Below are 12,536 nucleotides of genomic sequence, written 5' to 3'. Positions count from 1 at the left end.
CTGTATATGCACCCCCCCCCACACACACATACTTTATATACACCCCCCACACACATACTGTATATACACCCCCCACACACATACATACTGTATATACACCCCCCCACACACATACAAACTGTATATACAACCCCCCCCCCACACACATACATACTGTATATGCACCCCCCCACACACACATACTTTATATACACCCCCCACACACATACTGTATATACACCCCCCACACACATACATGCTGTATATACACCCCCACACACACATACTATATATACCCACACCCCCCACACATCCTGGCTGTATATACACCCCCCCCTCACACATACTGTATATACACCCCCCAGACACATACATACTGTATATACACCCCCCACACACACATACATACTGTATATACACACACCCCCCCACACACATACATGCTGTATATACACCCCCTCACACACACACTGTATATACACCCCCTCACACACACATACATACTGTATATGCACACACACCCCCACTCACACATAATGTATATACACCCCACACACACATGCTGTATATACACCCCCCAGACACATACATACTGTATATACACCCCCACACACACACACATACATATTCTATATACACCCCACTGTCACCTGGGTGTGAACACCAGAGGGAGCCCTCGTCTGAGTATTAACCATCTCTGCCCTACTTCCGGTACTGAGGTGTATTTAAGCAGCGCGCCACCTTCACTCCAGTGCGAAGCATTGTTTCCGTTTAGCATGACTTGCCAAGCCTTTATTCTGTTCTCGTTAGCTACATCGTGTATGACCTTGCCTGTTTATTTCTCTTTACTACGAGTTTCGAATTTGTGTTTTTGTCTAGTTTGCCTAGTGTTAGTCTGTCTGGTATTTGACTCTTTGCTTTCATTTTCCTGACCTCGATTACCTGCCCTCTGTTCTTCATTAAATCCGCAAATGGATTCTAATACACCGGTGCCTGACGATTCATTACAGAATGCTTCGCCAGAGATGAATCCAGAGGATATGCAAGCGGCGTTGTGGCGACAGCAGGTCCTCATTCCGTGCGTATCAAGAGGAAGTTGACTCTCTGAGAGCCGCAAACCAACAGCTCCAGCAACAGCCACGAGACCAAGCAACCGCCACTGCACCGGCATTCTATGCGCGCAGCGAACTTCCCCGTTTCGCACTGCCCGAAAAGTTTGACGGATCCGCTGATCGCTGCCGGGGATTTCTGCGTCAATGTGACAACTACTTTGCTCATCAGCCAGAGGCATACGGTGACGAGAGAACCAGGTGCACGTTTATTCTATCCCTGCTTACCGGAAGAGCGCTAGACTGGGCAGCAGCGATTTGGGACTCCGATCCTCAAGTCAAAACATCCGCTGATTATTTCGTGAACTTAATTAAGGAGGTATTCAAATACCTGGCTGGAGGCAAGGATGTTTCTGTACAGCTGCTGGAGTTGCGCCAGGGAATGGATTCGGCAGCGGATTACGCCATTAAATTCCGCACACTAGCCGCGCAGTCTGGTTGGAATGCGATAGCTCTCATGGCGGTGTTTCGCAAAGGACTCAACCCGGAGTTACAAGCTGAAATGGCATGCCGCAACACCAACGTGACGCTTTCTCAATACATCTCTACAGCCATTCGCCTGGACAACCTGCGACGCCAACACCAACCCACAGCCACCACCCCACGTGTCATGCCGCGCCGTATGATGGAGGCCCAACCACATACAGCGGATCTCTCTGAACCCATGCAACTGGGAAGGGTTCGAGTTACTGAGGAAGAGCGGGAATGACGCACAAGGCTCAACCTCTGCTTTTACTGCGGGAAACCAGGCCACAGAGTGTTCCGTTGCCCAGAAAAGCCAGCCACGTCGCAGGTAGAGACTATAGAACGATTTTCCAAGGTTTCTCTTCCTGCTCTCTTGCTTCTCGCTAACTCTCAGTTCTATGTCACAGCGCTAATTGACTCTGGTTCGGCGGTCAACCTCATGGACTGTAATCTGGTGCGCGACCTCCACATCCCCACGGTCCCATGCATGCCTCCACTCCTTAGTGTCACTCCCTCAGGAATATTATGATCTGCGAGAAGTTTTCAGTAAAGAAAAGGCGACCAGGCTCCCACCGCACAGACCATGGGATTGCGCCATTGAGCTCCTCCACAATACCACACCACCCAAGAGTCGAATCTACCCCCTCTCTATTCCAGAAAAAAAAGGCCATGGAGGATTACATCCAAGAGGCTCTCACAGCTGGATATATACGACCCTCTACATCACCGGCTGCTGCAGGTTTCTTCTTTGTGGAGAAAAAGGATGGAGGTCTCCGGCCATGCATTGACTACTGAGGTTTGAATGCCATCACCGTGCCTTACCCTATCCTCTCCCGCTAGTTCCAGCTGCCCTCGAACAACTACAAGGAGCTAAAGTATTTACTAAGCTCGATCTGCGCAGCACCTATAACCTCATCAGGATAAAGGAGGGAGATGAATGGAAGACTGCTTTCCACACGACAAATGGACACTATGAGTATTTGGTCATGCCTTATGGACTTACCAATGCCCCAAGATATTCAGAGACATGCTCCACAGTCACGTCATAGCCTACATCGACGACATACTGATTTACTCATCCGACCACGACCAACACATTTCTCACGTTCGAGCCATCCTTCACCGTCTTGCAGACCACAATCTCTTGGTAAAACTGGAAAAGTGTGTATTCCACTGGTCCTCCATAACGGTTCTGGGGTATGTGATTTCTTCAAAGGGAGTGGAAATGGACCAGTCAAAGGTGGCAGCTATCACTTCTTGGCCGGAACCTACCACTATCAAGGAACTACAACGATTTCTGGGGTTCGCCAACTTTTACCGCCGTTTCATCCGGAATTATAGCACCATAGCCAGTCCTCTAACCTCGTCACTGAAAGGAAACCCACGGAGATTAAGATTGACTGATCTAGCCAGGACGGCCTTCAATAGGCTCAAGCAGAGCTTCTCCTCCGCCCCCATACTCCGACACCCACGACCTGACCTGCCTTTCACCGTGGAGGTGGACGCCTCTAACTGCGGAGTAGGAGCAGTTCTTTCTCAACGCCAGCCAGAGTCAGGCAAACTGCACCCATGTGCCTTCTTCTCCCGCAAACTCACACCAGCGGAGATGAATTATGATGTGGGCAACAAGGAACTGCTAGCCATGAAGTCTGCCTTGGAGGAGTGGAGGCATTGGTTGGAGGGGGCCATTCACCCATTTCTCATTCTCACAGATCACCGGAACCTTGCGTATCTTTGTGAAGCTAAACGCCTGAACTCACGCCAAGCCAGGTGGGCCCTGTTCTTCTCCCGATTCAAGTTCACAGTCACCTATCGTCCGGGGTCCAAGAATGGTAAAGCTGACGCGCTCTCCAGAATCCATGAGGTCAGCGAGTCTCCCTCACACCCGGACACCATCCTCCCACCTTCTGTTCTCGTAGCCCCCATACGTTGGGATTTCATGAAGGAGATCGAACAGGCCTACACCTCAGAGGCACCACCTCTGTCCTCCTTCCAAGAGTTTCGTGCCCACAGCTCTCCGTCAGAGACTAATCAGGTGGACCCACGAAAGCCCCAGTACAGGCCACCCAGGTATACACCATACGACCCGGTTGCTACGTCAGACCTTTTGGTGGCCTTCTCTGAACCAGGATGTGGAGGGGTTTGTACACTCATGCTCCGTTTGTGCCCAGTCTCGGACCGGCTGGCACTTGCCAGAGGGCCTGTTGGAACCGTTACCTATCCCACGCCGTCCCTGGTCTCACATATCCATAGACTTCCTCACCGACCTCCCCGATTCGCAGGGTTTCACAACCATCTTGGTAGTCATTGACCGGTTCTCCAAGGTGTGTAAACTCATTCCCCTGAAAGGCCTACCTACATCCTTGGAAACCACTGTAGCCATCTTTCAGAATGTGTTCCGTAATTTTGGCCTCCTGGAGGACATAGTGTCGGACCGCGGCACCCAGTTTACCTCCAGAGTCTGGCAGGAGTTCTGCAAACAGTTGTGGATCAAGGTTAGTCTAAGCTCTGGGTATCATCCCCAATCCAACGGTCAAGCCGAACGCCTGAATCAAGAGCTGGGAGGGTTCCTGAGAACTTACTGTAGCATGGAACAACACAGGTGGAGCGAGTTCCTCCCGTGGGCCGAGTATGCCCAGAACTCTTTGACTCATTCCTCCACGGGACTAACGCCGTTCCAGTGTGTATTAGGCTATCAACTGCCGCTGTTCCCTTGGTCCGGCGAGCCCTCCGACGTCCCCGCGGTGGATGAGTGGTCCAAACGCAGCCAGGAGACTTGGGAAAGAGCCCATGTTCGCCTACAGAGGGCGATTCGATGGCAGGTTATTCAAGCCAACCGCAGATGTCAGCCCCACCCAACATACCAGGTGGGGCAAAAGGTTTGGTTGTCCACACAGAACCTGAAACTGAAACTACCCTGCCGTAAACTCAGCCTGAAATTCATAGGCCCTTTCAAAATTGTTCGCCAGATAAATCCGGTCTCTTATCGCCTTGAACTGCCCGCCTCTTACCTCATCTCACCCACATTTCATGTGTCTCTACTCAAGCCTTATCACGGACCTCAGACTACGAACCCCAACACTCACGAACTGCCCCCTCCCCTGGACGTAGACGGCTCCCTCGCCTACCGAGTTAACACCATCTTGAACTCACGTTGCCAGGGCAGTCGCCTCCAATACTTGGTGGACTGGGAGGGGTATGGCCCCGAGGAGCGCTGCTGGGTCAATGCTCGCGACATCCTGGACCCGGCACTCATAGAGGAGTTTCACCGAAACTTTCCCCACAGACCTGCTCCTCGCCCAAGGGGGTGCCCTCGACGACGAACATCTGGAGGTGTTTCTAGACGGGGGGGTTCTGTCACTAGGCAGCCTGGGCGTGAACACCAGAGGGAGCCCTCGCCTGAGTATTAACCATCTCTGCCCTACTTCCGGTACTGAGGTGTATTTAAGCAGCGCGCCACCTTCACTCCAGTGCGAAGCATTGTTTCCGTTTAGCGTGACTTGCCAAGCCTTTATTCTGTTCTCGTTAGCTACATCGTGTATGACCTTGCCTGTTTATTTCTCTTTACTACGAGTTTCGGATTTGCGTTTTTGTCTAGTTTGCCTAGTGTTAGTCTCTCTGGTATTTGACTCTTTGCTTTCATTTTCCTGACCTCGATTACCTGCCTTCTGTTCTTCAATAAATCCGCGAATGGATTCTAATACACCGGCGCCTGACGATTCATTACATCCACACACACATACTGTATATACACCCCCCTCACACACACATACATACTGTATATACACCCCCCACACACATACATGCTGTATATACTCCCCCCAGACACATACATACTGTATATACACCCCCCCCACACACATACATACTGTATATACACCCCCCGCCTCACACACACATACATACTGTATATGCACACACACCCCCACTCACACATAATGTATATACACGCCCCACACACATACTGTATATACACCCCCCAGACACATACATACTGTATATACAACCCCCACACACATACTGTATATACACCCCCACACACACATACATGCTGTATATACACCCCCCCACACACACATACTGTATGTACACCCCCTCACACATACATACATACTGTATATACACCCCCCCACACACACACATACATACTGTATATACACCCCCCTCACACACACATACATACTGTATATACACCCCCCACACACATACATGCTGTATATACTCCCCCCAGACACATACATACTGTATATACACCCCCCCACACACACATACATACTGTATATACACCCCCCCCTCACACACACATACATACTGTATATACTCCCCCCAGACACATACATACTGTATATACACCCCCCCCCACACACACACATACATACTGTATATACACCCCCACACACATACATGCTGTATATACTCCCCCCACACACATACATACTGTATATACACCCCCCCCACACACACATACTGTATATACACCCCCCCCCACACACACATACATACTGTATATACACCCCCCACACACATACATGCTGTATATACACTCCCCACACACATACATGCTGTATATACTCCCCCCAGACACATACATACTGTATATACACCCCCCCACACACACATACATGCTGTATATACTCCCCCCAGACACATACATACTGTATATACACCCCCCCACACACACATACATGCTGTATATACACTCCCCACACACATACATGCTGTATATACTCCCCCCAGACACATACATACTGTATATACACCCCCCCACACACACATACATGCTGTATATACACCCCCCAGACACATACATACTGTATATACAACCCCCACACACATACTGTATATACACCCCCACACACACATACATGCTGTATATACACCCCCCCCCACACACATACTGTATGTACACCCCCTCACACATACATACATACTGTATATACACCCCCCCACACACACACATACATACTGTATATACACCCCCCTCACACACACATACATACTGTATATACACCCCCCACACACATACATGCTGTATATACTCCCCCCAGACACATACATACTGTATATACACCCCCCCACACACACATACATACTGTATATACACCCCCCCCCTCACACACACATACATACTGTATATACTCCCCCCAGACACATACATACTGTATATACACCCCCCCACACACACACACATACATACTGTATATACACCCCCACACACATACATGCTGTATATACTCCCCCCACACACATACATACTGTATATACACCCCCCCCACACACACATACATACTGTATATACACCCCCCCACACACACATACATACTGTATATACACCCCCCACACACATACATGCTGTATATACACTCCCCACACACATACATGCTGTATATACTCCCCCCACACACATACATACTGTATATACACCCCCCCCACACACACATACATACTGTATATACACCCCCCCACACACACATACATACTGTATATACACCCCCCACACATACATGCTGTATATACACTCCCCACACACATACATACTGTATATACACCCCCCACACATACATGCTGTATATACACTCCCCACACACATACATGCTGTATATACTCCCCCCAGACACATACATACTGTATATACACCCCCCCACACACACATACATGCTGTATATACTCCCCCCAGACACATACATACTGTATATACACCCCCCCCCCACACACATACATGCTGTATATACACTCCCCACACACATACATGCTGTATATACTCCCCCCAGACACATACATACTGTATATACACCCCCCCACACACACTTACATGCTGTGTATACACCCCCCACACACATACATGCTGTATATACACTCCCCACACACATACCTGCTGTATATACTCCCCCCAGACACATACAAACTGTATATACACCCCCCCACACACACATACATGCTGTATATACTCCCCCCAGACACATACATACTGTATATACACCCCCCCACACACACATACATGCTGTATATACTCCCCCCAGACACATACATACTGTATATACCCCCCCCACACATACATACTGTATATACACCCCCCCTCACACACACATACATACTGTATATACACCCCCCCACACACACACATACATACTGTATATGCACACACACCCCCACTCACACATAATGTATATACACCCCCCACACACATACTGTATATACACCCCCCAGACACATACATACTGTATATACACCCCCCACACACATACATGCTGTATATACACCCCCACACACACACACTGTATATACACACACCCCACACACATACATGCTGTATATACACCCCCCACACATACATACTGTATGTACACCCCCCCGGACACATACATAATGTATATACACCCCCCCACACACACACACATACATACTGTATATACACCCCCCCCACCTCACACACACACATCCTGTATATACACCCCCCACACACACATACTGTATATCCACACCCCCCCATCCCACACACATACATGTTGTATATACACCCCCCCCCACACACACATACTGTATATACACACACCCCCCCCACACACATACATGCTGTATATACACCCCCCCCCACACACACATACTGTATATACACACACCCCCCCCCACACACATACTGTATATACACACACCCCCACCACACACACACATGCTGTATATACACCCCCCCCCCCACCCACACACACACATACATACTGCATATATACACACACACACATAGCCAAAGACACTAACTATGTAATTGGGCATTAATGCATCCATCTACATAAATCAAATGAAAACATTCTTCAAAGTATAAATATTGGCACCCTCATTCACGGTGTGTGTACCTTAAAGGCCATGCTCTCTTCAATAATGACCTCTAGCCTGCTCTGTTCCCCCAGAACCGGCCGTCCCTTCTCAGCGATCTTTCTCGCCTCCTCCTGTTCAGCACTGGGAGCACCTGAGAACGGGTGAGAGACATCGATTGATGGATAGAGAGAGACAGAGAGCGAGAGAGAGAGAGAATGATAAATCACATTACCCATCCTAAAATATAATACAACACTATACTACATTTAGTGTTATTATTAAACTCAGTAGTGCAGCTGTTATATGTTATCGTTTCTATGGAAACAGATCATACACAGGGACTTGAACAGCAGACACTCGTTTGTACTGAGAAGTTCATTTAACTTTCATGTTTTTAAGGAATCTCCAGTGTCAGTGTCCTGCTTACACACTTTGTCGATTCCCGCTTACATGAAAAGATGCTTTTTTGTTTTGTTAACTTTAAAAGAGATTAAAAAAAGACAGGCTGGTGAGGAAACATCTGTTTATAGCTGCTATAACGTGAGTGAGAACATGTTTTGCAGACGTTTCACGATATTCCATGCAGCTATAAACAGATGAAATGGCATTCTTTATTAAATAAACATCTGTGCATGTGGAATAAAACAGTTCTGGATGTGCTGTTTGGAGGAAAATGATCAACTCTGGGCTGCTAACATTAACCTCGCTACATCACACCACTCTGCTGGTGATTAGTTTCCTATAACAGCACCACACTCAGTGTTTTATTCCGCTCTTAGGGCATGTAGTGTAGAGTGTTTCAACAGTGTGATATATAAAAAATACACAATTCTGGAGAGAAAGAGAGCAAACACTGAGGAAGATGATGGTACAGCTTACCCTGATTCAACAACAAATCTGCAGCAGAACACAATTCAATCAATCAATCAATCAATCAATCAATCAATCAATCAATGATGAGGAACATTTAGTTAAAGTTTTAAGTGCAATATTCAATCAGAATAGAATGAAAATGAGCATAGCAAGATGAAAAAACAGGATGTAAAATAACACTCATTAATACACACACACACACACACACTTTTGAAACTAGAGACAGTAGGGTGACAGATTGAATGACAGTGGGGTGATGATCTTGAACAATCTCTCTCTGTCTCTCTCTTGCTCGCTCTCTCTCTTACACACACACACACACACACACACACCTGAAATTCCTCTCTTGAGCCACCGAGGTTCTTCAAGGACGATGAAAAAGTTTTCTCGCTTATCATATTCCTGGACATTGATGATTGGCACCTGTAATGTCTTACTACACACAACACACAACACACACACACACAACACACACAACACACACACACACACACACAGAGGGAAAGACAAATGCTTATTTCCTTTAGGCTTAACCCCTGAAATATTAACAGAGACCCTGACGCTTAAGTCACATCAAAGCTGAACTTGCATCAATACTTAACCACAGACTGTGAATAATTTAAACACACACACACACACACACACTGCGTCAGAAGTTCATGCATTGTATTTAAGTTGAATAAAAATGAGAGAACAATCACAGACATACAGCAACTTACAGGGAACTGCTTCACAACTACCACCAAAGATTCTACACAACTACACAACTACACAACTATTACAACATTGTACAACTCGCTGATTATTATATAGTTATAATACACCATATACAACCACAAAACTACCACCACAATATTATAAAAATGGCACAGTACTGAAGTAATAACACATAATTAACTTATTATAATTAACAACAAACACACAACCACTATACACTAAATACCAAACCCACATAAATCACCACAACACTACAACAAAACTACCACACAACAAAATCTCTCGCCTTAACTACTCTCCTTCTCACCTAAAACTACTACAAAATGACAACCACAGACCTCCAGCTACTGTAGTCTAAATAATTAACACACAACAATGATACTTTTAACACAAAATTATCGAACAAAATGACTACTAAACATTTTTTTCACAAAACTAAAAAACGATTACAAATAGACAAATTCACAACTGTCATATCATGCAATACATATTTACGTGACAAACCACCAGAATCTACCAAATAACTACTGTGAAATTAGCAAGAATCATTTGAAATAATGGTTTGTTTAGAATTGTTTAACTCATAACTCTTTTTGACAAAGTCAATGAAAGGTGTAAGATAAATGTGAGAGAAACTTCTTGAACCAAACGACCGGTGAAAAAAGTTCCACTGAAAAACCTAAAGGATAATAAAAGATGAGGTAGGTCACGGTTACTGATGTGCTTTAATGTCACGGTTTTTGAGCGTTCACCACTTACATCTTTAATGGGAAGAAGATCTATCGCACACTAGACGCTACAGCATCAATAAAACACATTGTCCCTCACACACACTCACACACACACAAACAAATTGTCCTACACCCACATAAGGGAAATTCCTGTGTGTGTGTGTGTACCTGCTCTCCTCATTACTGAACTCCAGTTCCCCCTGTGTTTGTTGGTAGTCGACTCCGCTGTGCGCTGTTCCATCCTCAGTGTGATACGGTATGACCACAGTGCCCCGGCTTCCCGTCTCCCGAATGACGGTTACTTCGGCGACACCCGCACACTCGGAAACGAGGAGCTCGCGCTGCCCGAACGAAAAGACACCAGCGTGATCATCGTCCAGAATCGTTACCGTGGCGACCAGTGGTTCAACCAAACGGGCAGCCTCTGTGGCATCGACCCCCGGCTCACGCAGGTTTGAGAGACGGATAAAGAAATACTCATCTTCTTCGAAAACATCATCGTCTATGATACCAATCTATAACACACACACACACACATTTCTAGCAGATTAATAACAAAGATACACATGTAACTGCCTCATTCAGTTGAAACCCTGTTGAAGGGATTCCTCAAGGCTCAGTTCTTGGTCCAAGTATTTTGCTTGTATGTCATTTAGATTTGAGTTCACTGGTAATTTTTATCTGATCTCCTTCCTTACTGGTCTACCCTTAACTCCATGACTAGCTTGCTCACTATTTTTCCATCTTCCTCTAGCTTAAAACACACGCACATTCCGTATCCCTACCTTTATCTCTTTGCGTGTGTCTCCAGGTTGAAACTCCAGCGTTCCCTCACAGTAATCATAATCCACTCCAGCTTTGGCCGAGCCATTTTCAGTCCTGTAGTCCACTTGGAATGTTTTGGAGCCACAGCCCCCCGACAGTATAACCCATACGATCAGTTGGCCGCAGTTTTCGCTGCAGCGGTAGTGATCCAGCTCTAAGGCCACATGTGAGCAAGTCATCAAGTCATCATTGGGGCTAGCGTTCGGGCCTGCACGTTTGGCCTGTTCTGCTGCAGCATGCTTCTTTAACACGTTTCCAGCTCCGATAATCATGCGTGTGGCTTGTACGCGGTAAAATGCTCGACTCTTGGGTTGCTTCTGCAAGTTTGAGTAGTTGGCCATCTCGATCAACTGGTCCAAGTCTTTATCTGGATGTTTCTGCCTCAGGTCACGCAGCATCCGGATCACCTGGAGGGACAAATAAATAACCTATTAGCAATACCTGATCAACTAATGGTTAATCTGTGAGGCTAAACATTTGCCCATATCTGTCCTTCCATGTCTGTTCTTTTCTCCCACTCCATCTGTACCTCCTCACGATCCTGCTCAGGGTCTTTGCTTGTCTCTGTGCTGGTGACGTTGCTGGCACTGTTGCTAGGACCACCATTGGCATTGCCATGGAGTTTCCCCTCCATGATGACATCAATGCCATTGAGCGCCAGATCACCCTCTGTCTCCACAATGATGCCATGGTGCTTGTCAGTGCGGTAACGTCGATGAAGATATTTGTAGAGGAGAAGCCGCCGGTCTGCGATCCATGCCATCAGGACACACACAGGGAAGAACAAGAGCGTCAGCAGGGCTTCCCATACCTGACAGGCAAAGAAAAACACACTGGCATAATTATGAGTTTCATGTACTTACACAATTTAAGCAAGGTTTATGCAACAACAGCCATACTTTTATATACTGACGGTCATTTTAAAGTAGATACCTAAGAGAGATACAGTGCAGATGCCTGAATCTGTTGTTCCGCCATTAACACAACAAGACCTAACACTCCCAAGTTTTCTATGTCACCTTAC

At 46.8% G+C, this 12,536-nt stretch overlaps 1 protein-coding gene across 4 annotated transcripts in view; it reads right to left on the bottom strand.

Moving 5' to 3' along the window:
• The window catches only part of slc8a2a (solute carrier family 8 member 2a), a 35,384-nt gene that overhangs the window by 7,574 nt on the left and 15,274 nt on the right, over positions 1-12,536 (bottom strand). For 3 of the 4 annotated variants that reach the window (XM_058383698.1, XM_058383697.1, XM_058383699.1), the window contains exons 5-10: positions 12,042-12,323; positions 11,473-11,919; positions 10,856-11,202; positions 9,572-9,675; positions 9,246-9,263; positions 8,405-8,517 (exon numbers count right to left, since the gene is read on the bottom strand). In XM_058383698.1, coding sequence (XP_058239681.1) covers positions 8,405-8,517; positions 9,246-9,263; positions 9,572-9,675; positions 10,856-11,202; positions 11,473-11,919; positions 12,042-12,323 — 1,311 coding nt within the window. The remainder of the gene's footprint in view (positions 1-8,404; positions 8,518-9,245; positions 9,264-9,571; positions 9,676-10,855; positions 11,203-11,472; positions 11,920-12,041; positions 12,324-12,536) is intronic. The other variant, XM_058383700.1, reaches the window with a different exon arrangement.

The sequence above is a fragment of the Hemibagrus wyckioides genome, linkage group LG28, assembly GCF_019097595.1.
Source record: "Hemibagrus wyckioides isolate EC202008001 linkage group LG28, SWU_Hwy_1.0, whole genome shotgun sequence".
NCBI lineage: Eukaryota > Metazoa > Chordata > Actinopteri > Siluriformes > Bagridae > Hemibagrus > Hemibagrus wyckioides.
The sequence above is the reverse complement of the archived record's forward strand: the minus strand, read 5'-3'. Positions and strand labels throughout refer to the sequence as shown.